Below are 24,420 nucleotides of genomic sequence, written 5' to 3'. Positions count from 1 at the left end.
ATATAATTGTATTAACTAATTTTACCCCAATAAACTTAAAAATTTTTTTTAAATAAAGTGTTTATTGAATACAAAAAAAATAAAAAATAGATTTATATATGTGCGTCTTTTCTCTTTAATAGATTAGAAACTCCACGAGCAGAGAGAAGCCAGTAGGTAATTTGCCCAGGGTAACACAGTGAGTTAAATGGCAAAGATGAGATTCTAACCTGGGCAATCTAGCTCCAGAGAGCTCTTGCTCTTAACCACTATCTCACACTATATAGTAATCTTTCATCAGCCACAGTGTTGAGCTCAGAGCTTTGCACACAGTGCCATTCAAGAGCTTATCAAATGAATACTTTAAAAACTTTTGATCTAATTGGCATCTCTTGAACTTTCACTGACTTGTGGACTATTGTGAACCAGCAACTTGGTCTCATTAATCTGAATTAGAGTGCCTGACTGTAGCTCTAATTATGAACAATTTCAGAATCATAATAACTGTTCCACTTTGTCTCTTGATCTATAATGCATATAAAGACCTACACCCAGCTTCTAAGGGAGAAAAAGAAAACGTGATTACTTACTGAAGCCCAAGAAATGTGTTTTTCTGAAGCTTCAAGCTCACATCTTTGCTGAGAAATGAGGGGTATGGCCTGGATGGTCTCCGAGGGCCCTTTCTTCAGTTTTAACAGTCTATGGTCCTGGGAGATAATTGAATTAAAAAGATCCTCTGCCTCTGCATCAGAAGATATCACTTTGGGTCTCAGCTCCCCAACTCTGATTCTCCATCTGTAAAACTTGATTCATCCATTCAAAATATTTTCAGAGTACAAGTGCCAGGAATTGTACAGTAATGAACAAAAAAGACATGACCCTGCTCATCCAGCTAAGAAAATCAGATGACACCGATATTGTGGGGTTGTCCTAAGATAGAAATTGAAGTGGTCAAATAATTGTGTAAACTATAAAGTTTAGTACAGAATCAAAAGATGGAAGTCTTGACAGGATTCTAGTTTTGCCAAATCCAGTGACAGCAAAAACGTGACCTATGTTGCTGTTTTCGAGAAAAGCTTGATGGTGTATTTTAACCAAACCCAGTTAACATCGCATGCAGCTTTCTCGCCTTTCCCTTTTGGTCCATGTAAAGGTAAGCTTAGGTTATCTGTCCTTGCTACACATTTGCTGGCAGCGGTCAGGTCCCTAGCCCACTCCCCTCAGGCCTCTGATGAAAGCCATCAGGCTGCCAGTCCGGACCTGTCAGTTGTCTGAGAGACTCCAAGTCACCAGCTCCTGCTCAGACTTCAGTTTCCTCATCTGTGAGAGGCAGGCCACATCTGTAAGGAAGCCATCTCAGGCTACTGTGAGCTATGGACGGGATCACTCATCGTCGGGACGAGCGAGCCTGGCTCAGGGAGGCCCAACTCTCTAAAGGGCTGGTGAGGGTTCCCTTAAGGTTCCATCTCCAGCCACAGGCCGCTTCCTCCCGCTGCAGAGGCTCTGCCGGGGCCACTCAACCCGGCCTTGGTCCCAGCTCCAGCACACACTTGCTGGGTGGCTCTGGGTAAGGCCATCGGACAGCCCTACTGGTCGTTCTGCACTCGGCAGGAAGGTCTAGACTTTCTCATGACGGCCCAAGGAAGCCCCAGGGTTGACTGGAGCAGAAGGACCCTACAGGTGCCAAAGACCAGGGTACTAACGGTGGGAAAGCACGGCGCGCCACCACCAGCGCGGGTCACGTGGCGGGCGCAGGGACGCGCGGGGGCGGGGCCTGGCGCGCGCGGCTCCGCGGGTGACCAGACGGGCGGGAAGGGGCGGAGCTTCGGGCGGGGCCGCGGTGGGGGAGGCAGGCGGGCGGGAGGGGAGGAGTGGAGATGGCGGCGGCGGCGGCGGCGGCGGCGGCTCAGGGGGGCGGGGGCGGGGAGCCCCGGGGAGCTGATGGGGTCGGCCCGGGGGTCTCTGGGGAAGTGGAGATAGTGAAGGGGCAGCCGTTCGACGTGGGCCCGCGCTACACGCAACTGCAGTACATCGGCGAGGGCGCCTATGGCATGGTCAGGTGAGGGGGCGTTCCGGGGCAGGGGATGTATCTGCGGGAGGGGGCTGGGGGTCCAGGGAAGGGCCCTGAGTACTTTCTGGGCAGTGGAGATCGGTGCGTCTCGAAGAGGCAGGGGCTTTAGGAGTCTGGGCAGCGTCCCAGGCAGAGGGCCTTTGAGTGCTTTCTGAGGGAGGGGGCGCTGAGTGCGTTCGAGGGAGAGGGGGCTCGGAGGCCTTGAACCGACCAATCTGTAATGAAGGGAAGGGCATCGAAGTACATGCCAGGGAGCTGTGGGGACCCTATAGACATGGGATGAGGTGAAGAGAATAAGTATTCTTGGAGAGGTAATATCCTTAGTGAAGAAGGAGTGAAGGACCCTTCTTTGGGGGAGAAGATGCCTTCGATTCCCGCAGTGAGACTTGCCAAGCAGTTTGGGAGAGAAGAGCTGAGCTCAGGGCTCGGCAGGGTGGGGCAAGGCTTTGGGCCTGGGCCAGGGTCCAGTGAGCCATGAGGGGTCCAGGAGTGCCTTCCTGAGCTCTTAGGAGGAGTCTGTGAGTCTTCTCATCCCCACTGTGTGCTCTGGGCCTTTGTTCATTTGGGAACAGTTCTGCTGCCCAGGTACCTCTCCCAGACACCCCGGCCTGCCTTGTCCCTTCCCTCCAGTACGTCCCTTGACTCCCTCCTTCTCACTGTATTTGCCTCACTGTTCGTACTCCACTCATCTCCCAGCCCCTGGACCTGTCTTGGCTTGAGGGAGCCCATCATAGGAAAGGGAGGATGAGGGGTCAGGGCAACTAGAATGGAAAGAGCTGAGGAGAGGGGAAGTCAGTGAGCGGTCAGTCTCTTCCTCTGTTTGTGAAGTCACTGAAGGGCTGCCTGGCTAGTCCCCAGCTTTCTCCCTGGAGAATCCAGGCCTTCACAGCAGGAAGGAACCAGCATTGTTTATGATTTTGCCAGAACCCTCTGTTGCTCCCTCCCCGCCAAGGCCTGGGTGGGGCCACCAGGCCTGGACTCCCCTTTGTAAGACCACATCAACATCTCTCTGGCCCTCAGCTCAGCTTACGACCATGTGCGCAAGACACGCGTAGCCATCAAGAAAATCAGCCCCTTCGAGCATCAGACCTACTGCCAGCGCACACTGCGGGAGATCCAGATCTTGCTGCGCTTCCACCATGAGAATGTCATTGGCATCCGAGATATTCTGCGTGCACCCACCCTGGAAGCCATGAGGGATGTGTATCCTTCACCTCGGCCAGATGGCTGGCCAGGCACAGCCTCAGAACTGGGCTGGGAGAACATTGGCTTTCTTTTAATTCCTTCTTCCCTGTCACCCTTCAGAACAAACCCAGTAAAAGAAACCTTCTAGCAGAAAAGAGGCCATAGAGTGTAAGAGGACTGGGAGGCCTCAGATAAATCCTGGCCTGCTGCAGACAGTATGGCCTTGGTCAAGTCTGTTCTCTATGCTATGCCTCTTTGTGGGGCTGGACAAGATGGTCTCTATGGGAGCTTTGTCTTCTGACATGTGCAATTCTGTGACGTGATCCAGCCTCTGGCCACAGTCAGTTCTTGTTTAACAGATGAGGATTCTTTCCTCTCTGGGTCCTCAGACTGGAAGGCAGGAAGACAGGAAGAAAACTGCCCTTTTTTGAGGGCCTACTATGAGTCAGGTGCAGGGCATGCCTAGGGCTTTCACGTTTCCAGTTCTACCTCCCAACTGCCCTATGAGATGGGTCTCCTCAGATCCATTTCGTAGATGAGGAAACAGAGGCTCAGAAGTCTAAAATAGTGCTTCTTTTGCTGTCTCCTCTCCTCCCCCAAATGAGATCCTGTCTGTCTTTCTCCAGGACTTCCTGCTCAGAGCCTCACCCTAATCACTTGTGGACTTGTACCTTGCCCAGGGAGGGACAGCCTTGCCTTTGTTGCCCTCCCCTCCATATCACTTTCCTAGTTTGTTGTCCACTTCCTGCCTGGCTCTGTTGTTAGCTTGTAACACCCATCACCTCTCCCCCACTGCACCCATCCCCAGTCAGTCCCAGTTCTTTAGCATGGGGATTTGTTTGCAGTGTCTGCAGCGCCCACCACAAACTGTGGGCAGGAAGCCTCCACGCTGAACCCTAGTTGCTGTGTGACCTTAAGCAAGTCACTGCATCTTGCTGGGCCTCCCTGTCTATAAAACTGCAGGTTTGGTCCAGATGTTCTAAGAAGGCCCTTTTGAGGCTGATTCTAAAAGACAGTACTTTTAAAAGACAGTTATCTTTGCAGAGAAAGCCAAGTGACATTTATGTATATATGTATGTATGTATGTTTAATCTGATGTATGGCCAAACACTCTTTGAGTGGGAGTGTACTGTTGGGAGTTTCTCCTCATTTGTCTTGCACAAACCACTCCCATAAGGCAGGCATTTATTTTTAAGCAAACATTTATTGCATGCCAGATGCTGTTCATACATTATCTCATTTAACCCACTCAATGGCCATGTGGCTCAGGCATTTATGATAGCAATACTAATTCATGTTTGCTGAATACTTACAACGTGCCAAGCACTGAGCCGGCTGTTTTATGTGGGTCTTCTCACCTCATCATCACAACCACTCTCGAAAAAACCATTCTTACCCCTACTTTACAGATGAAGAAATAGAGGTGCAGACAGGTTGAGGTCATAAAACCAGTGAGCAGTGGAGTGGGGATTTCAGACACCAGCAGGTTAACCCCAGAGCTGCTGTGCTTAACTGTGACATTCTCCTGCCTCCTATAGTTTATTGTTCTCATTTTCCCAGTAGAGAAACTGAGGCCACAGAACCAAAGTGCTTTTGCTCAGAGTCACCAGCCGAGATGCAGCAGAGGCCCCCTCGCCCAACTGCTGAGTGTAGGCCTTGTCCAGCTCGTGATATGGGTTGGCAGATCTGTTGAGTCCTAGGGGTGCCAACTGGAGGGGATGTGAAGCCTAGTCACCAGAGCCTATTCTTCTTAACCAAGTTCCTCCTGCTACCCCCACCTGGGGGTCTCCGGTGCCATCCTCAGCTACATTGTGCAGGACCTGATGGAGACAGACCTGTACAAGTTGCTCAAAAGCCAGCAGCTGAGCAACGACCATGTCTGCTACTTCCTCTACCAGATCCTGCGGGGCCTCAAGTATATTCACTCAGCCAACGTACTCCACCGGGATTTAAAGCCCTCCAACCTGCTCATCAACACCACCTGCGACCTTAAGGTCAGAGGATTGGTTGCCTCTTCCCTCCTCCCTTGGGGCCTGGGGCTTCCAGGTGACCAGTAGTCCCCCGGAGTATGAGAGTATCACAAGCAAAGGGAACAGCATGGGCGGAGGCGTGGCATTATGATTGTTTGGGCCGTGGAGGCTTTGACCACCAAGCTTAGCAGCCTGGGTTGGATTCCAGATCTGCGATTTTGGCCTGGCCCGGATCGCCGATCCTGAGCATGACCACACTGGATTCCTGACAGAATACGTGGCCACACGCTGGTACCGGGCCCCAGAGATCATGCTTAACTCCAAGGTAGGGGGCCATCCACCCCCAAAAGGAAAGTGGGTCCCAGAAAGGCCTGGAGCCACCTCTGAGCCCGGCACTGACGCCCATGGTATATGAAGTCTACCCCTTAGGCCATGTCACATGACTATGGTCCTTGGGATTTGGAAAGAAGCTAAGCATTAGCTCTTCTAGGCCTCTGCTCATTGTTTGAAGCTAGGTTGGGGTAGCGGCTTGGCCTAGACAACAGTGCCCCGTTGAGGCTGGCCCCGGAGCCCACCACTTTGTCCTCTTCCCCAGGGCTACACCAAGTCCATCGACATCTGGTCTGTAGGCTGCATTCTGGCTGAGATGCTCTCCAACCGGCCCATCTTCCCTGGCAAGCACTACCTGGACCAGCTCAACCATATTCTGGGTGAGGGGGCCTGGCCAGCTGAGTGGAAGGGAGATTAGCTTATTGGAGGTGAGATTTCTTTAGAGTCTGGTCAGTGAGTCTGCAGGAGTACTGTCACGAGTGGAGTCCCTACAGCATCTCACAGTATTTCAATGAGGTATAGATACTATCCACAGTTGATAGGTGGGAAAAGCAAGGCTACGCCCCACACCTAGGAAGGGCTGGAGCTGGGATACACCCTTAGGCTGCCTCAATCCAGACCTCTTGTTTCACCACTATAGTACTGGATGAGAGATAATTGTCAGGGCCTGGAGTGGGTTGCTGGGGCTCTTGTTCTTGGCTCCTTGTGTTCCCAAAAGGAAGAAAAGATCTTTCACCAAGTCACCTGCCCTATCCACAGGTATCCTGGGCTCCCCATCTCAGGAGGACCTGAATTGTATCATCAACATGAAGGCCCGAAACTACCTACAGTCTCTGCCCTCCAAGACCAAGGTGGCCTGGGCCAAGCTTTTTCCCAAGTCAGACTCCAAAGGTGAGAGACATGGAGGCTGATGTGGGGTAAAAATGGTGCAGAGAGGTTACATGGGTCCAGCAGCTGCCTGAATAGACAGGCCCCCTGGGAATAGAGAAGCAAAGCCATACTTCTGGGAACTCCCCACAGCCTTCCTTTTGACCCCCAGTTCCTGCCCTTCCCTAGCCCTTGATCTGCTGGACCGGATGTTGACCTTTAACCCCAATAAACGGATCACAGTGGAAGAAGCCTTGGCTCACCCCTACTTGGAGCAGTACTATGACCCAACAGATGAGGTGGGCCAGCCACCAGCAGCCGGACTGGAGGGTAAGTGGGTGGGTAGGCATCCTTCAGTACCTGGCCTGAGCCTTACTTCTTTGCCACCCCAGCCGGTGGCTGAGGAACCTTTCACCTTCGACATGGAGCTCGATGATCTACCCAAGGAGCGGCTGAAGGAGCTCATATTCCAGGAGACAGCCCGCTTCCAGCCTGGGGTGCTGGAGGCCCACTAATGTGGACAGATGCCTCTGCTCCCTGGGGCCTGGTGAGTGCTCCCCAGCATCCATGCACAGATTCACCCTGAGATCAGGGTACCCAATACACCATACAGTCAAAAGCTTGCCTACGCCCATGTGTATAATCCATGTGTATACAGCAGAAAGGCCAGAGCCTGCCCATAGACCCGTGGTCCACCAGTCTTCATGTCCCTCCTCCTTTCCCCCAGCCCCAACTATCTCCCACCTGTCAGCAGCCTGCAATAGCCCCAGTAGCTGTTCTAGGCCTTCAGAGGTCATTGAGGGCCCATCTCACCCATCTGAGGAACGGAGCCAAGTTTTGCCTCTCCCAGTATGGGCAGAGAGGCAGGAGGGATAGTAATCGCTTTGGGTCAGCAGCAGTCTGACCGAGATGCCAAGCTTTTTCACACCTGGTGCCCGGGTCAGTAGTTCATACACCTGTGGGGCTTTCCCCAACCCACACTGCTCTTCTTCTTACCCCAGTCTCCTTTCTGACTTTCTGCCAGCTGCACCCTGACAGAAGGAGGACAGACACACCTGGGTTCAAACCCCAGCTCTGACACTTATCAAAGCAGTGTGACACTGTGTAAAACACCTCACCTCTATGCCTTGGTTTCCTGAGGACAGTCCTGATAATGAGAGTAAACACTTACAGAGCCCTAAGCATTGTTCTAAGAGGTTTATGAGTATGAACTCATTTAATCCTTATAGTAGTCCCATGAGATAGGTACTAATGTTATTCCCATTTACAGAAAAGGAAACTGAGACACATCCCATTCAACTGTGAGGATGAAATGAGAGAAGTTGAGGTCCGGGCTCTGTCCTGCGGCTCTCGTGGGTGCTAATGATTCCTTTCCTGCCTGCCTTTTTATTTAGGCCCTGCCTCCTGCCTGCCCCTCCTCTGCCGGACTGTTAGAAAATGGACACTGTGCCCACCCCAGACTCCAGCAGCCCAGGTTGGGGCAGAGGGTGGGCCTGGCCACCTTCTCTTGCTTTGCTCAGGCACCCTGCTTTAGGCAGGCCAAGGCTCCCTTCGTCCTGCCCTCCCCCCATTCCCAGGACCGGAGGGGCTCAGGTGGCCCCAAGAGCAGTTTCCCCTCCGCTGCTCTGCCGTCCTGTACCCCAGCTATCCCAGTCTCTGGCAGTTCTGGAATCAAAGGGCTTTTGCTGCCCCGTGACCTACTGAGGGGTGGTGGGGGATGGGAGACACCGACTAGGGACTCAGAGCCAGCCCTGCCCCACTCACCTCCCTAAAACCCCACCCATCTCCCTGAAGGAACATTCCTAAGGCTCAAGGGCTAGTATTCCTGAGGAGTAGGGCCCAGGCCTAAACCCTCCCCCATCCCCACGCCCGCCCCAAGCTGCCACATCTGGTGCCCCTGCTACTTCTGTGTGTGGGTGAACAGATGTGGAGGTAGGGGGCATGTGGAGAGCCCAGTGCCCCTGCCTACCCCCTGCCTGTATCTAATATATAAATATAGAGATGTGTATATGATGCCCTGGCTCTGTCTTTGTTCGCTGATGCTGCGTCCCTAACCATTGCTGCTCTGAGGACTGACCTCCAGCCCAGCCACTTCCCAGTTGTGGCTTTACCTGGCCCTAGTGACTTTTGACTCCCCTCTGGCCAGGGCTGAGTATGAGAGTGTAAGGAGCTCCAGGTTCCTGGACAGAGTGGGGTCAATTCTCCCTAGAGTCACTGTTCTCTACCCTCTCTATTGGCTTCCTGTCTAACTGGCTCGGGTGATTCCGGGGTGACTCAGGGGTACCCTACACACCCCAGATTCTCCGGAAATAGTAAGGAGCAGTGTGTTACATCCCTTGGCCACACACACCAGTGGGAAGGGGGAAGGCTGTAGCAACCTGGTGGTGGAGGACTTGACTTGCCCTGTGTGCCCGAGAAGAGAGGGGTACTGGGGTCTACGACGGGCCTGGGAGTGTGAGAGCCAGAGCCGCCTGGCCTTTCCTTCTGCCTCCATCCCCAGCTGAGCCCTGCAGCCTGGCTTCTAGCCAGCAGCAGGCTCAGCAGGTCCCAGGGGCGTGGTGGCGGCCAGTGGTGGAACCAGCCTACATCAGACTGGCCAGGCAGTCGGCAAGACAGCACAATTTATCAGGGACAGCTGAGCTCACAGCATTTGGAGCCCGGAGAGGCAGTACGGCCATGAGCCCTCTGCTCTACTACGCTCTGCCCACTCTGGGTAGCTATGTCCTGCTCTCCATCTTCTTACTGCGCCGGCCTCGCCTGCTGCACACGCCCTGGGTTCCAGCTTTCTGTCCCCGCCTGGGGGCCCACCGGGGAGGTGAGCCGGAGGGGGGGCGTGGCAGCTATTGAGGGTGGAGTGAGGATAGCAAGACAGGTGCCAGGGTGGACAGCAGAGGAGTGGGTACAAGGAGCTGGATGTGAGAGGGCAGAAACCAAGGTAGGAGAGCAGGGTAGTGGCGCAGGATGTGGAATGGGGAAGAAGAGGCTATTCAACCTGGGCTGACGGGAGTGATGAGGCAGTGGGGAAGGGAGAAGGAGGGACCCACTCTGGTACCCCACACAGGATCTGGAGAGAGGCTGGAGAACACCATGGAGGCCATGGAGAAGTGAGTGCACCCACCTGGCCCAGTTGCTGGGTAAGGTCGTGCCGGCCGTGTGCTGCATGATGCCAAGGGGTGCCATTTACTTCCTAGCCTGGGTGACAGGAGCCTCCCGGAGGTGTGCAGTGCACAGCCTGTACATTCCACCTTAAACTCCACCCACGCTCCCCTGAACTGTCCCACCAGCCTGCGGTCTGGCCCATCCCTATGTCCCACACCCCACTGATCTTTGCTCCCATAGCTCCATGGCTCAGCGAGCCGACCTCCTGGAGCTGGACTGCCAGCTGACGCGGGATGGTGTAGTGGTGGTGTCCCACGACGAGAACCTGTTGCGCCAGTCAGGCGTGAATAGGGATGTGGGCAGCCTGGACTTTGAGGTGGGTCTTGCCCCAGCTCCCCATCATACCCAGAGAGCCTCCACACATGCCTCCTGGTGACATGCTTTTGCTCTCCCAAGGAGCTGCCCCTCTACAAGGAGGAGCTGGAGGTTTACTTCTCACCTGGTAAGAGCATTGACTATGACTCTGGGCTGGTCCAGCCCATGTAGGGTGATAGCCTCAATGTCTGCTCTCCTCCTCTGGAACTTGCCCCTTATCCCATGGGTTCTTACCCCCACCCCACCAATCCTCCTCTGATCTCTCTTCCCACAACTTCCCCCAGGCCACTTTGCACATGGGTCAGACCAGCACATGGTGCGTCTAGAGGACTTGTTCCAGAGGTTCCCTCGGATGCCCATGAGTGTGGAGATCAAAGGGGAAAACGAGCAACTCATTCATAAGGTAGTGCTACAGGCTAGGTTGGGGGGCCAGGGCTGGAGAAGGCCTGACTCCCCATCACCTCCATCCCCTCCCAGATAGCCAGCCTGGTGAGGAGCTTTGACCGCAGTGAAATCACCATCTGGGCCTCAGAGAAGAGCTCAGTCATGAAGAAGTGCAGGGCTGCCGTGAGTCTTTTTCCTTCCTTGCTCCAGCGGCCCTTCCTCCCAGGAGCTGGAGTCCAGCCCAGCCTGAGGGGCCTAGGCTAGAAGAGCCTGGGGGGGTTCTGGAGGATTTTGAGAGGTGAGGTGATGGAGAAAGTATGTGAGCAAAGGCATGCTGGTGGGAGCAGGGAAGGTGCATTTAGGTCTTGAACGCTGGGCCAAGATGCTGCTTTGATCCTACAGGTAGTAGGGCTTCCTGAATGTCCAGAACTGTTTCCCCTGCAGCCCAGGCCTCTACTCTGCTTCCCCAGGAGCAGACTGATCCCTCTCTCACCTCCCCTTGCTTCCCAGAACCCCGAGATGCCATTCTGCTTCACAATAAGCCGAGGATTCTGGTTGTTACTGCTCTATTACGTGGGACTGCTGCCCTTCATCCCAATTCCCGAGAAGTTCTTCATGTGCTTCCTGCCCACTATCATCAACAGGTACCCACAGGGTCCCCAACACCCTTCTTCATCCTCCCCAGGCCCCCAGCTGCTTCTGTCCTCAGAAAAATACTTCCCCCATCTCAAGCCCCATTGCATAGGGCCCCAAGCCCCCCAGATGCCCTCAGGATAACCCCCAGGGTGCTTTGAAGACAGTGGTTCTCATCCAGCATTCATGAATACTAAGGAGTCCAAAAACCCCCTGAAATTCTATGCAGATGTTTGTTGATGTGGATGGAGTTTTAGGACAAAGTGTTCATTTATTCATTCATCCAACAAATATTTATTGAATGCCTACTCTGTTGCAGGTGCAGTTACACTAATACATAAGACCAATATGGGTGGGGTAAGGCCCTCAGTGAGTTTACAATCTTGCTAGGAAGACAGATGTAAATTATAGCATTACTCTCTGATTCTCAAAAGGAAAAGCAAGTGTTTTCCCAGTGGGAGACATGGATTAACAAAGTAACAGCTGGGCAAAGTATCAGGAATTTGGATACTTCACCAGCTCTCAGGCTTGGCCCCTCCCTTCACTTTTGGGAACTTCTCTGTGGCAGCTCCAGTGCTTTCTGCTCCCCTCTGTTGTCCTGAGGGAAGCTCCCAGCCAGCCCCACAATCCCTGCTACAAAGACTCATGCTACAACTTTGTGTACATAACTTTTTATACAGGATTTACAGAGTGTTTTCATGTCCTAAAGTATGTTTAGTTGAGCTTTACCTTGTAGCACCCCCAGAAGGTACAAAAATCATGACTCAGTAGTACCTACGGAGAACCCGAGGCTCAGAGAGGTTCTATAATTTTCTCAAGGCCACACAGCTGAAAGTACAGAGCCCAGTTTGCCCTGGGTCTGACTCTAAAGCCTGCCATGGGACATTGTGAAGCCTCTAGAGTCACCCCTGGGGTGGGACAATTAGGGGCAAGTAGCCAACCCACTAAATGCAGTCTGGTCTCAGGAAGCTAGTCAGGCCCAACCACTAGGACCTCCTCCAGACTGCATGTCCAGTTTGGAAATCAAGCTGGGTTCTGGTCCTGGCCCCACTACAGACTTGCTGTGTCACCTCAGGCAAGTCCCTTTAGCTCTCCAAGATTTAGTTTCTTTTCCTATAAAATGGTGAAGCAAGTGCACACCCTCAAAGCGTGGAATCAAGGATATAGGATTAGGATCTCACTGAACAATGGGTGAATTGTTCAGCTCGCCAACTGCAAAGGTTCTTCTAGAGGGGGCGGGTTTCACTGGTCAGGGGTCACTGCCACCCAACTACCCACCCTTGTGACAGAGAGAGACCCATGGGCTGACCACGACACCACCTCTCTGCAGGACCTACTTCCCATTCTCCTACTCTGGCCTGAACCAGCTGTGTGCTGTGGTTTCTAAATGGTGAGATGGGAGATAAGGCTGGGTGGAGTGTCTCCTTAGAGATCTGCCTCTGCCCTTCTTCTTAGTTCCTCTCATCATGGCCTTTGCCATCACCCCCCCACCAGGCTCATCATGAGGAAAAGTCTGATCCAACACCTGGAGCAGCGAGGGGTGCAGGTGAGCCTCGACCACCACCCCCTCAGCAAGGGGATGGTTCACAGCGTGGGCCTAGCACTGCGTTCCAATCACGGCTCTGCTACTGACTAGCTGGGTCCTTCGGGCAGGTCACCTTCTGAGTCTTGGTTTCTTCATCTGTTAAATGGGGATAATGCTGTAGGTAACTCTTCTGGATATGTAACTGGTAGTTACTAAGGGCTTTATAAATGCTAGCCATTGTGATGTATTAAACTGTCCTGATCCCTGATGAGGGGGGCTGGGCAAAGACCAGCCTAGCCCAGCTCCTCCCACTCTCCTGAGCATCAGCTTTGATCAGGTCATGTAATTAGCAAACCTTCGTTAAGAATAAGTTCCAGACACTATTGTACTGGGGATGAAGCAGGGAGCTTACCATCAAGGGCAGAGGAAGGAAATGAAACAGGCCATTGCAGGGGCAACCAGTAGGCAGTAAGGAAACAGTGTAGTGGTCTGTGGGAGTCAGAGAAGGCCTTCTGGAAGAAGTGAGGGGCTGGCTCAATGGGAGGGGAAAGGGAAGGCATCTCAGGCAGGAGGCTCAGCATGTAGGAAGGCCCAGAGGAGCAAGAGGCCTTGGCAGTCTGAGGAACTGAGAGGGCTTCTACCAGGCTGCAGTCTGGAGGAAGCAGCACAAGGGAGCTGGAGAAGGCAGCAGAGGCTGAGGCAGGCAGTGTGTGGACCTCAGTAAGAAACCTGGACTTCGGCCCAGGATGGGAAGCTTTTGAGGGGCCCTAAGCAGGAGAGAGACTTGATCCAAGGTTTGTTGAGTGAGGTTCTCCATGTGGAGAAGAAATTGTGGGGGCCATTGTAGAAGCAGAAAGTCTTATGAGGAGGCTGTTGCTGCCACTGACAGAACTTGGGCTCTTGGGCTCCAGTGGCAGCAGTGGGGATGGATGGAAGGGTCAACAAAGCCACTGATTGAATGTAGGAGTGAGTGAGGCATGGGGATGATGTGGCTCTTACAGATCAGCGCCTTGCCCAGGATACAAATACTATCTCTACCTACTATCTCTATCAGTGCCACAGGAAAGGACTCAGGAGGCAGGGAAGATGCAGAGTAGCAGTCCATAACTGGCTCTTCAACGGGGGGGAAGCACTCTAATTTGAGCATTAGATCATTTTTCTGGTGTTTATACTCCCACCTTGGCCAATTTCAGGCTACCAACATGAAGTCACTGAACATAGAGTTGGGAAGAGATGTGAGGTAGCACATCGTTATAGAGTATTTCCACTGTACACATTCAACAGACTGTGTACAGTGGAAATAATCTCCAGAGCATAGGTAATAGTAAAATGTAGTAAAATTATTAGGAAGTGGTGAGTTTTTAGTATTTATTACTTTGGTTTTTAATATAGTTTACTGAATTGCAAGTTTATATAATTTAATATTTAATAATGGCTGTGTTTAAAACCAGTTTGTGAAATTATATAATTTAATATTTAATAATGGCTGTGTTTAAAACCAGTTTGTGAAATTCCTGAAAACCTAACAATCAGCTCCCCAGCATACCACCACTCCACAGAGGGGGAGAGCCCCGACCATCTGGTTGCAAGGGGTGGGGGGGGTTCCAGGTAAAGTTGTTTGGAAACTACAAGCCCCTCCCTCCCCACCCAGGTGATATTTTGGTGCCTTAATGAAGAGTCGGATTTTGAAGTGGCCTACAGCCTAGGGGCCACTGGTGTCATCACTGATTACCCCACAGCTCTGCGGCACTACCTGGACAACCGTAGAGCAGCTGCGTAGGCCTTCTGGGCCAGAGGCCCTTGCCTTCTCTCTGTTCCTTCCCTAATAAATATTTTCTTTTCAGTCATGCCTTTGTGTTTGGAGAGAAGGATGGTTGGGGATCCTAGAAAACTGCAAAAATGGCAGCTTAGGACAAAAGAGGCCATCCTAAGGCCAACCAGCCTGACCCACTGGTTCCGTCACATTCCAGATGTAGAATAATGCCACACCCTGTGCCAGCCTGGCTTCCGCTCTCCTCAGGAATGTCCCTTTAGAGCCACAGATAAGGGTTCCATTCTCCTGAGACCATTAAGAACACCAGGCACAGGGCAAAGGACTTGACTTGTCCCTGAGAGCCTCCTCGCCTGGCTGCCAAGGGTGGGAATGACTGAGACAGCTGAGTTCATAGCACTTCCATCTGCTACCTCAGCCATTCAACCCTCCACTCCCAAGTTTCCTACTCCAGAAGCTTCCCGAATTCTTCGGCCCTCTTTAGCCCCAGTACCTTATTCATTTAATGAAGCACATATTTCACAAACATGTATTGACTAGGCTAGGCTGGGTACTGGAGCTACTGCAGGAAACAAGCCAAGTTTAGTATGGCAGACACATGTTTAAACAGACGTTGGGATGTGAGAAAAGGGAAGGGGGAAGCCCTCAGCAGACACCAACTCAGCCTGGAGGGGCGGGGCACCAGAGGAGGGTGCCACCTGGAGAAGGCGATGCTCCACAGGAATTGGCTTGTTCCTAGCTCTGGCTCCCAGGGGTCTAACACAGACACCTTTAGCGGTTCCATTCCAAGAATCTGTCCTTGGTGCTATGGCAAGGACTGTGGAATCAGACCAAAGCGAGAACCCCAGCTTAGCCTCTTACCACCTGGATAACCTCGGGAGAGATGCTAGATTTCTTTGAAGCTAGTTTCCTGGTAAAGTGGGAACAATAGCAGAAGCTGCCTCATAGGACTGCTGCGGGGATTAAGAGAGTGGGGCACGGTGGTGGGTAAACGCTGATAATTATGACTATTATGTCCCCGAGGCGTGCATCCAGACACTGTCCGCCTCCTAACCCACACCAGGTCAGGTACCTCAGGTTCTTGCTCCTTCAAGGACCGCGGAAGGCCAGAGGGGCAGCTGGCTGGGTCGCGAGCTGCAGCCGCATTTCCGGGTAGGCGGGAGCTGAGAGCAGGGGGAAGGGTAGCCCAGGATTGCGCTGGCCGCTGTGTGACGCGCCCCCTCATTTGCATGACGTGCGCCTATTGGCCACCGCGACCGCTGGGACCAAGGGCCGGCCCCCTCCCCCTCCCGCCGCAGCGGCGGCAGCAGCTGGTCTCGGTGTAAACAAGTCGCGGCGGCTGCGAACCCGGGCCGGGGGGGACGGCGCCCACCAGGAGCGCCCCCCACTCCCAGGCCAGGCCACCCCGGCGGACCGGGCCCCCGCACGCCCAGGCGAGGTGAGGCCCGCATGGCCAGGGCTGCGCGTCGCCCTGCGCCCCCGCCCCGCCAACGAGGACAACCCCCTTCCCCCGGCGCCCGCCCCCCAACCCTACACCCCAGGTGAGTCCCGGGGTCTCAGGTAAGGCTCCGCGATGCAGGTAAGACTCCCTCGGCATAGACAAGGCCTCAACGTCCCCAGGTAAGAGCCCCTCCCCTCCTAGGTGACCCTCCATCTTCAGCGAGGCCCCCAGCCTTCTCCAGGTGAGGGACCCTTGCCCCAGGTGAACTCCCTGTACCTTAAAGTGAGTCGCCCCTAACCCTCCCCCCGCGGCTCAGATCCTAAAGACCGTCCAATTCCTAACCCCACCATGCAGCCGCTAAACAGAGCACTGACAGATCATCTACTCTAAAGCCCCTTCCTCCAGCTTCAATTGCCAGCTCAGCAGGGGTGTGGCCAGAAGCAAGTGGGTGACTCATCTTGGGCTCCTCCTAGCCTCAGTTTCCCCACTGGTACAACTTGAGGCCTCTTCAGTGAGTCAAAACTGAGATGGCTCTGGCCCCTGGAGAGGCTGCTGGCTCTGGGGAGAGGAGACGGCAGCCAAGTGTGACAGAGAGAGTCCCCATGGCTCTGGGTGTGCCTGCATGTCCTGACAGTCCACTCGCTCCCTTTCCGGCAGGCACTGGGCTCCCTCTGCTCCCCGTGGGCTGCTCCCCGTGTGGGGCCATTGCCCCCAGCCCCCGCCATGGTGCGGATTTCAAAGCCCAAGACGTTTCAGGCCTACCTGGATGATTGTCACCGGAGGTATAGCTGTGCCCACTGCCGCGCTCACCTGGCCAACCACGACGACCTCATCTCCAAGGTAACCAGGTCACAGCTGGGACTGGAATAGGAGGCTAGAGGGGCTGCTTAGCAGCCCTGACTCCCTCCTCTCTCTCTCCCACTGTTCAGTCTTTCCAGGGCAGTCAGGGGCGTGCCTACCTCTTCAATTCTGTGTGAGTATTCAGCCTCCCTTCTTTCTTTCCCCAACCTCTATTTTGACCTGTGGTACCCCTGGCATCATGCTGAGACTCCAAGAGTCCCCTGGTTCAAGCAGGTTATGATCACCCTTCTCTTAGATGCTAAGGACAGACACAGTTGGATAGACGGGGCCTTTGTGATGGTGGGACCCTCCCCGGGACTGTCCCCATATCCCTACAGGGTGAACGTTGGCTGTGGGCCAGCCGAGGAGCGGGTGCTGCTGACGGGCCTTCATGCTGTTGCTGACATCCACTGCGAGAACTGCAAGACCACTTTGGGCTGGAAATATGTGAGTCAGTGACCTCTGACCCCAGGCTAGCCTTTGACCTGACCTCACATAGCAAGCAGCCATCTGGCAATCTTTCAGCATACATAGGTCCAGCTCACACAAGTTAAACTAACTGTCTTTTCATCCCCTGACCATGTTTTCTTCTCTCACATCCCACAAGGGCTTTTAGAATTTTTCTCTTAACCCATCCCTCTCCTCACAGGCACAAGCATCCCCATTTTAGATATACGTATATAATCAGAATTACCATTTATGAATGCTGTTGCCATGTACTGTTATGTGCTTGGCATATATTATCTCATTTAATCATTACGACAATCCTGTAGGTAGAGTCTGTTATTATCTCCACTTTACAGAAGAAAGGAAGGCCCAGAGATGTTAGGTAACTCGCCCAAGGTCACACACATGAGTAAATAACAAAATAGGGACCAGAATCCTACATTTGTTTTGTTTTTTAACTCCAAACCCTTAACCCCAGCTTCTGTTGCCATTCACAGGATCAGAGAAGTTGCCCAAGACCCCGTAGCAACATGGAGCTTAGGTCCATGAGCCTCCTTTTCCAAGGTCCTTGTTGCCAGTGCTGCTGTCCAGGGTCTGATTTCACTACCTGAGTCGAATTTCCTTATCCGGCAGTGGAGAATAAAGCCACCACCCAGCACCCAAGATTGTTATGGGGATCAGAATAGATGCAGCAAAAAAAAAAAAAAAGATGCTCTTGGGAAACTGCAGTCTTTTGGAGCTGTGGTACCTCTGCGATGTGGCTGCCACAGGCAGAAACAGGCAGTCAGCCTTTACCTTGAGTTCATCCCTAGCCCTACCACAGATTTGCTTTGTGTCCTTGGATGGGTGGCTTGGCCTCTCTGGACCTCTGTGAAATAAAGAGGTGGCCTAATGTAGAGGTCAAAAACAAATGCTTGCAGGGCCAAGCAGATACTGTGGGTCTGCAAAAGGGGAAACGTTCATGGGGGAGGAGCATTCTGTGACAAACCAGAGTGCGCATGGCCTGTCTATATTTTAGTATTTCAAAGTTATTTTTATTAAACTCTGTTGGCCAGACAAAACACACGTGTAGGCCAAAACTGGCCCTCAGGCTACCAATTTGTAATTCCTGAATCTTGTAGAAACTTCCATGTTCTCATTGTTGGAGCCAACAATAGTACTTTAAAAGTGAATTCTGTTTGTCTCTTTCATGAGAAATTCAGCCCACCCTCTTAGCTCTGTGTCTGTGGGCAGGTGGCTTGGTTTCTCTGGGTGACAGTTTTCTCACATGTGAAATGCAGCCAATCATATCCATGCCCCAGCCCCTATCCCTGTTAAGGCCCTTGCTCCAGGGATGTCAGCCTCTTCCCTCCTTTCAGGAACAGGCCTTCGAGAGCAGCCAGAAGTACAAAGAGGGGAAGTACATCATTGAACTTAACCACATGATCAAAGACAACGGCTGGGACTGACCCGCGCTCTTGCCGCATGTGGCTCCAGCCCGGCCTGGCCGCCAGGGGGCGCCACTGGCTTCCGAAGGGCGAAATCCGCTGGAAGAGAGCTCTGGACCCAGACCCCCTGCAGAGGAAGGATCCAGCTCCTGTACATATATTTTATTGCATGCACTGTGACCTTGGGGGAAAATCAGAAGGTGGACAACACCCCCGCACCGCCCTGCGATCTGGCTGGCTTGGATCTCGTTTTTTAACCTATTCTTGCCCCGCCTATCCTATAGATATGACCCGTGTGCTGCTGTCTTAGCCCCAGTGCACCATCTGCCCTGTGAACGCCTTCCACCGGGCCACTCTCACCGCACTCGTGTCTGCTCCCCTTGTTCTGTAGCGTTTGTACATAATAAAGCGATGGAGTGGAGACAGCCCCAGGCTCATGTGGAATCGGGAAGTGGGGGCCCAAATGCATATTCCTGCCTCTGTAGACCTGTTCTCTTCTGAGCCCCAGTGGGGCAGGTGGGAGGGAGCCTGCACTCCTGGGCCTGGCTTCAGCCATCTTCTCTAGGGTCCAGGACGGGTCTCACTGCCCCATGATTGCCCAGCCCACTCTGGGTCCCTGGGCCATGACCTCGGCGGACCTGTATCTTCTCAGCCTTAGCATTTTGCTACAGCCCGGGGGCAGTTCTCCTGGGAGGCAACCGGTTTGCTGCCCTCCTTCCGACTACAACTTCCAGCAGTCCCAGCGGCATCTGTCTCTGCGCCAAAGTGGACGCTGGGCCTGCTGGGAAGTGTAGTTCCAAGGGTTCTCCAGCACGGGACCTTCTGGGAAACCCAGGTTGCCCTCCAGTCAGGGACTGTAGAGCTGTGGGGAACCTCTGAACTTTTGAGACTTGGATGAGCGGGGGAGGTTTTTCAGAATGGGAACCAGAAAAGACTCCTTGTTTCAGCCCTCAGCTGTGGACTCCGGTGCCCAGCGTAACAATAGGCTCAGGCTGCCTCCCTCTATCTCTGCTCTTTTCCTCCAGTCATGCTTCGTTCCTCCAAGCCCCATCCTCCAAGTGAAGGGTAGTGGGTGGGGAGAGGTCACCTGCCAGAAAAATGTGGGGTAGCAAGGTCTGCCCCAGGACTCCAGGCTCCATCCCAGGTTCCAGGCCCCGCCCCTCAGTAGCTTATCCCTAGCCGGGGCTCCCCCCGTGGGAAAGGGGACCAGCTGGCCGGAAGCGCCAAACTGCATCTCTGTCCAAGCCCTGGGGATCAATCAGGCCGAGGAGTTAATTATGTAATGAGGGGGCAGGGGGTTGAGGCTTATGAAGCCTGGAGGGGAGGGAAGAAGGGGAGGGTACCCAGGTATCCGGCCCCCTCTTGGACCCCTTCCAGGCCCCAGGGGTCTCCACCCCAGCCCAACTCCAGGGCCCCAAAGAGGGAGGGGCTGTGATCCTGGGTCTGGAAGGGGCTGAGCTGTGAGCTATAAAGGGGGCATTTCTTAGCACCGAGGGACTCTAGGCAGCGTGACCTGAGGCCAGACAAGACTACTCCATGTACCATCCACGAGAGTTGTACCCCTCTCTGGGGACCAGCTACCGCCTTGGGCCCCCTCAGCCAGGGGCCGATTCCAGCTTCCCGCCTGCCCTAGCAGAAGGGTACTGCTACCCCGGTGAGCTTTGGGATGAGCTCTTGTGTAGGAATTGGGGGAGGGGGGTGCTGTGGCCTTGGGCTGCCTAGTCATTCTCCCCCTATCTCCAGATCTGAACAGTCCCAAACTGGATTGCTTCCTCTCCGGGATTGAGGCTACTCCCCACACTCTGGCCGCTCCCCCACCTCTGCCCCCTCTTCCCCCAGCCCTGGGCACTGAGCCGGCCCCTGCAGCCGCAGAGGCCCTTCATTCACTCCCTGGAGTCAGCCTGAGCCTGGAGAATCGGGAACTGTGGAAAGAGTTCAATTCCGTGGGAACAGAGATGATCATCACCAAAGCTGGGAGGTGAGGGGGCTGGGCAGGGTCAGAGGACTCAGCATGTTCCTGGTGGGGGTCTCTTGGAAAAGGCAGAGTTCCTGGTGATGGGGCTAGGATTGGGTGTTTCTAGAGGGGGGCTCTAGCTCTAAGTTCGGAATGTGATTGTGGCCTGGGTCAGGAGTTACACGGTGACTAGATCAGGGGTCATGCTGTGGCAAGGGTTGAGGGTCAGTATGTTGAGTCTGTGGCTGGGTCAGAAAGTCTGGAAGGATTATAGGTTAGTATGTGGCTTAGATCAAGGGGTCAGTCTGCAGGGGTTTAAACAATGACTATGGTCAAAGGCCAGACAGTGACCAGAATCAGAGAAATCTGGTTAGGATCAGAGTTAGGGTTTGTCAGTATGGGACTAGGTCCGGGGTCACCCTGGAGGCAGGGATATGGTCAGTGTATGGTCTTGTTGGGGGTCTTTATCTAGGCCAGGAGCTCAGGCCCTAGCATGGTGAGTCTTCTGCCCCACTGAAGGCAGAACATTTTTTTTGTCTGAAGCAAGTTTGTCCAGCAGCTGTAGATTCTGGTGCTGGAGATCAGGTGAGGAGACCAGGGTGGAGAGCAAGAAGGCTCCTGGCAAGATTTCCTGGAGAAAAGTGTGTCATCTGTGCTTCTGCAAATGGAGTTTGAAGGGCCAGGAGTTAGGAGTCCAAGCTCTGCTCCATCCTGCTGTGTGACCCTGATCAGATCTGTCCTGTTTCCTACCTGTAAAATGAGATAAAACAACCTTCCAGACCCTGACCTCAGTTCTACCTCCACCTTGAATGTTCTATAACAGAATTCCATGAGCTGGTGGCTCTGCTCCCTTGCCTGTTCTGTGCCCGCCTCTGGCCAGTGGGTAGCTCCAGGCCTCTCCCATCCTCTCTCCCATCCAGGCGCATGTTCCCTGCTTGCCGAGTATCAGTCACTGGTCTGGATCCCGAGGCCCGCTACCTGTTCCTTCTGGATGTGGTGCCAGTGGACGGAGCTCGCTACCGCTGGCAGGGCCAGCGCTGGGAGCCCAGTGGCAAGGCAGAGCCCCGCCTGCCTGACCGAGTCTACATTCACCCTGACTCTCCTGCCACTGGTGCTCACTGGATGCGGCAGCCTGTGTCTTTCCATCGTGTCAAGCTCACCAACAGCACACTGGACCCCCACGGCCACGTGAGGCCCAGGCTGGGACCCTAGGGTGGAGGCTGGGGGGTGGGGCCCAGGGCAGGGGGTCACGCCTGTTTCTTCCTTCCCAGCTAATCTTGCACTCCATGCACAAGTATCAGCCCCGAGTACACCTGGTGCAAGCCGCCCAGCTTTGCAGCCAACACTGGGGGGGTGTCGCCTCCTTCCGCTTTCCTGAGACCATGTTCATCTCCGTGACAGCCTACCAGAACCCACAGGTGAGTGCCCCTGCTTGAGGAGGTGGCAATACCCTATCCAGGCTACAGGAGCTTTGACTCTGGATGTGTGCCCCCAGATCACACAACTGAAGATTGCAGCCAACCCCTTTGCCAAAGGTTTCCGGGAGAATGGCAGAAACTGTAAGAGGTTGGTATCGTTCATTCATTTACTCGTTCATTCAACAAATGTTTATCAATCAACCAGTATGTGCCAGGCACTGTGCTTGACGCCAGGAACATAATGGTAAGTAAAAACATTTATTCACTGATTCGACGAATGCTTATCTAGTATCTGTTATGTGCCAAGCACAGTTCTAGGCACTGGAGATAACATCGGTAAACAGAATAAATCGATGTCCTGCCTTCATGGAACTGATACTCTGGTGGGCAGAGTAGACAACTAAATGAGAGAAATAATATACATTAGAAATAAATTCTAAAGATATAAGAAATAAATCAGGAAGGAAGATAGGAAAAACGAGTGAGTTACTGATTAGATAAGAGGCCTGGAAAGGCTTCACCGAGAAGGCACGTTTGAGAAAAGACCTGAAGGAATTGTGGGAGGGAGCCATGTGAATATCTGGGAACAGCATGAGGTGGGAGCATACCTGTGGTGTGGCTGGAGTGGGGAGAGAGGTAATGGGGAGCCAGATTATGTTAGACACTAAAGGTTTGGTTAGGACTTTGGCTTCTATTCGGAATACAACCCCCTCAGGGCTGGCCCTTGCAAAGGAAACATACATTAATCAAAAGGTCACCCCAACAAATGTAACAGTGTAACTGTTGACCAATGTTATCAGGGAAGGCATGTGGTTCTGTGGGAGGTCAGAGTATATCCTTGAGGAAGTTATGCCTGGATGGAGACAAGAAGGATGAATTAGGCAGGTGAAAAGACGGAAGAGGGAGCTGGAAGGCAGCTCGTGGGGACGGTCAGAGCGAGCAAGGTGGGATGAGCCCGGGAGCTTGGGAAGAAGTTTCCATTGATTCTAAATGCAATAGGAAATCATGAGAAAGTTTTAAGTGGGGAATAAATCCCAGCTCTGTTTTCTAGTCATTTAATTATCTGGCTTTCAGTTCCTCCATCTGTAAAATGGGTATAATAATGGCACCTACCTGATAGGGTCCCTGGGAGGGGGAATGCCTAGCACCTGGTAAGTGCTATCATCATCATCATCATCATCATCATCATCATCATCATCATCATCACCATCATCATCATATTCCCCAGGGAGCGAGACGCCCGTGTGAAGAGGAAACTGCGGGGCCCAGAACCAGTAGCCACAGAAGCCTATGGGAGTGGAGGTGAGTGTAGTCCTATTGGTAATGCAGCCAAGCCTGAGATGCTGATTCTCCTCAGCCCGACCTATCTCTTCTGCCTCCCCAGATGCACCAGGTGGTCCCTGTGATTCCACATTGGGTGGGGACATTCGTGAGTCAGAGCCAGAGCAGGCCCCAGAACCCCAGGAAGCTGCTCCTGCCCCAGCTCCTCCATGTGGTGGCCCCAGTGCTGAGGCCTACCTTCTGCACCCTGCAGCTTTCCATGGGGCCCCCAGTCACCTTCCAACAAGGTAAGCGGGACAAGGGCACAGAGCTGGGCTCTTCTAGGCTGGAGTCCCTCTCCCTTTTCTGACACTTTTCTCCACTTCAGGAACCCCAGCTTCCCTGAGGCTCCAGACTCTGGGCGCTCAGCCCCCTACTCAGCCGCATTCCTGGACCTGCATTCTGGCCCAGGAGGCTCAGGATACCCAGCAGCGGTGCCTCCAGCACCCTTTGCCTCGCACTTCCTCCAAGGGGGCCCCTTCTCCCTGTCCTACCCTGGGCCTGGGGCCTGCCTGGATGTGGGCTCTAAACCAATGTTCTGAGCCATTGTTGGACCCTCTGCTTCCCTGTCCTCCACCACAAATTTCCACTTCCCTTCCCCCAGGCCTGTACCCCTCTTACTTCCACTGGCCCCATCCCCCACACCAAATGGCTGCGTTGGGCCTCCCCTACCCCACTTCACACTTTGATTTCACTCCCACCCCGCTCTGGCTTCAAAGCTCAGGCTAAGCTGCTGGGAGTCCAGATGGGGCCAGCTTCCCCTTCCCGCCTCGCCTCTCGAATCTCACCTCCGTGTGAATGGAGGGAGGCTCTACCTGGCCAAATGGGGCCTCAGAACAGCACTGGCAACTCCTAGGCCTCATCCTTGGGCTCAGCCAATCAAACCCCTTACCCCAGTGAGAGCCACACCAGTTTGTTCTCAGGACCAGAGTATTTTTGTTAATAAAATTCAAAAGACATCAGTGCTCTGGAAACATTGGGCTAATGGTGTTTGATCCTGGGAGGGGGCTGGATGAGCAAAGGTTTTGTGGGGAGACCCTGGCCAAATCTAGACTTGTCATTTCCATCTGCTTGACACTGTGCATGTAAACCCACCTGCTCTGGGCCTGTCTTCAGGAAAATGGGGTATCAATGACCTGACAGGCATTGTTTTGAGAATTAAATAGAGCCACTTCTGAGAACCCAGCCCTCCACTTAGCACTCAAAGCCCTCAAGAGCAGTCACGGTCAGTGAATGGGGACCAGGAGGCTCTGGGCAAGCTGACTGGCTTGAGCCTCATCTTCCTGAAGAGATTAGGCTTCTGGGGCAGTCAAAGCCCTGATGTCCATGCCAGGACCCAGGCCAGCATCGCTGCTCATTCCCAAATATGACACAAACCCAAATA

General features: G+C 53.6%; 4 protein-coding genes across 6 annotated transcripts; all 4 read left to right on the top strand.

Annotated features, from left to right (window-relative positions):
* Nucleotides 1–1,753: 1,753 nt before the first annotated feature.
* Nucleotides 1,754–8,415, top strand: MAPK3 (mitogen-activated protein kinase 3). 2 transcript variants are annotated; one of them, XM_011378735.2, is made up of 9 exons: nt 1,754–2,038; nt 3,071–3,253; nt 5,040–5,229; nt 5,414–5,530; nt 5,801–5,915; nt 6,295–6,426; nt 6,592–6,701; nt 6,795–6,949; nt 7,797–8,415. In XM_011378735.2, the coding sequence occupies exons 1-8, from the start codon at nt 1,857–1,859 to the stop codon at nt 6,915–6,917; spliced, it is 1,152 nt and encodes a 383-aa protein (XP_011377037.1). In that variant the 5' UTR covers nt 1,754–1,856; the 3' UTR covers nt 6,918–6,949; nt 7,797–8,415. The 2 variants fall into 2 exon arrangements, with proteins under 2 accessions (XP_011377037.1, XP_023378231.1); XM_023522463.1 differs by lacking the exon at nt 5,414–5,530 and having other exon boundaries at nt 1,846–2,038.
* Nucleotides 8,416–8,560: 145 nt separating this feature from the next.
* On the top strand, nt 8,561–14,261 carry GDPD3 (glycerophosphodiester phosphodiesterase domain containing 3). The gene is made up of 10 exons (XM_011378734.2): nt 8,561–9,217; nt 9,464–9,506; nt 9,742–9,877; nt 9,958–10,003; nt 10,161–10,279; nt 10,354–10,443; nt 10,771–10,904; nt 12,224–12,283; nt 12,388–12,439; nt 14,070–14,261. Exons 1-10 carry the CDS (start codon nt 9,079–9,081, stop codon nt 14,196–14,198), a joined length of 948 nt encoding a protein of 315 aa, XP_011377036.1. The 5' UTR covers nt 8,561–9,078; the 3' UTR covers nt 14,199–14,261.
* Nucleotides 14,262–15,489: 1,228 nt separating this feature from the next.
* YPEL3 (yippee like 3) lies at nt 15,490–18,770 on the top strand. Of its 2 annotated transcripts, none has more exons than XM_011378732.2 (4): nt 15,490–15,627; nt 16,288–16,470; nt 16,560–16,917; nt 18,276–18,770. In XM_011378732.2, exons 2-4 carry the CDS (start codon nt 16,397–16,399, stop codon nt 18,363–18,365), a joined length of 522 nt encoding a protein of 173 aa, XP_011377034.1. In that variant the 5' UTR covers nt 15,490–15,627; nt 16,288–16,396; the 3' UTR covers nt 18,366–18,770. The 2 variants fall into 2 exon arrangements, with proteins under 2 accessions (XP_011377034.1, XP_011377035.1); XM_011378733.2 differs by lacking the exon at nt 15,490–15,627 and having other exon boundaries at nt 15,705–16,470; nt 16,560–16,603; nt 16,809–16,917.
* A 952-nt stretch (nt 18,771–19,722) lies between these two features.
* On the top strand, nt 19,723–24,322 carry TBX6 (T-box 6). Its single transcript, XM_011378731.2, has 8 exons — nt 19,723–19,998; nt 20,088–20,322; nt 21,219–21,486; nt 21,570–21,716; nt 21,794–21,864; nt 22,945–23,018; nt 23,101–23,284; nt 23,365–24,322. The coding sequence occupies exons 1-8, from the start codon at nt 19,881–19,883 to the stop codon at nt 23,576–23,578; spliced, it is 1,311 nt and encodes a 436-aa protein (XP_011377033.1). The 5' UTR covers nt 19,723–19,880; the 3' UTR covers nt 23,579–24,322.
* The last annotated feature ends 98 nt before the right edge of the window (nt 24,323–24,420 follow it).

This window comes from Pteropus vampyrus, unplaced genomic scaffold (assembly GCF_000151845.1).
Source record: "Pteropus vampyrus isolate Shadow unplaced genomic scaffold, Pvam_2.0 Scaffold347, whole genome shotgun sequence".
Lineage (NCBI taxonomy): Eukaryota > Metazoa > Chordata > Mammalia > Chiroptera > Pteropodidae > Pteropus > Pteropus vampyrus.
Note: the sequence above shows the minus strand (reverse complement) of the source record. Positions and strands in the feature narration are given on the sequence as shown.

Excerpts from the sequence above, each read along its gene's own strand:
- TBX6 (XM_011378731.2), top strand. The coding sequence starts at position 19,881 with ATGTACCATCCACGAGAGTTGTACCCCTCTCTGGGGACCAGCTACCGC. Across the intron at positions 21,865-22,944 it reads AATGGCAGAAACTGTAAGAG|GGAGCGAGACGCCCGTGTGA; the intron begins GTTGGTATCGTT and ends CATATTCCCCAG. Across the intron at positions 23,285-23,364 it reads CCCAGTCACCTTCCAACAAG|GAACCCCAGCTTCCCTGAGG; the intron begins GTAAGCGGGACA and ends TCTCCACTTCAG.
- MAPK3 (XM_011378735.2), top strand. The coding sequence starts at position 1,857 with ATGGCGGCGGCGGCGGCGGCGGCGGCGGCTCAGGGGGGCGGGGGCGGG. Across the intron at positions 5,531-5,800 it reads AGATCATGCTTAACTCCAAG|GGCTACACCAAGTCCATCGA; the intron begins GTAGGGGGCCAT and ends CCTCTTCCCCAG. Across the intron at positions 6,702-6,794 it reads ACTATGACCCAACAGATGAG|CCGGTGGCTGAGGAACCTTT; the intron begins GTGGGCCAGCCA and ends TTGCCACCCCAG.
- YPEL3 (XM_011378732.2), top strand. The coding sequence starts at position 16,397 with ATGATTGTCACCGGAGGTATAGCTGTGCCCACTGCCGCGCTCACCTGG. Across the intron at positions 16,471-16,559 it reads ACGACGACCTCATCTCCAAG|TCTTTCCAGGGCAGTCAGGG; the intron begins GTAACCAGGTCA and ends CCCACTGTTCAG. Across the intron at positions 16,918-18,275 it reads CCACTTTGGGCTGGAAATAT|GAACAGGCCTTCGAGAGCAG; the intron begins GTGAGTCAGTGA and ends CCCTCCTTTCAG.
- GDPD3 (XM_011378734.2), top strand. The coding sequence starts at position 9,079 with ATGAGCCCTCTGCTCTACTACGCTCTGCCCACTCTGGGTAGCTATGTC. Across the intron at positions 9,878-9,957 it reads TGGGCAGCCTGGACTTTGAG|GAGCTGCCCCTCTACAAGGA; the intron begins GTGGGTCTTGCC and ends TGCTCTCCCAAG. Across the intron at positions 12,284-12,387 it reads TGTGCTGTGGTTTCTAAATG|GCTCATCATGAGGAAAAGTC; the intron begins GTGAGATGGGAG and ends CCCCCCCACCAG.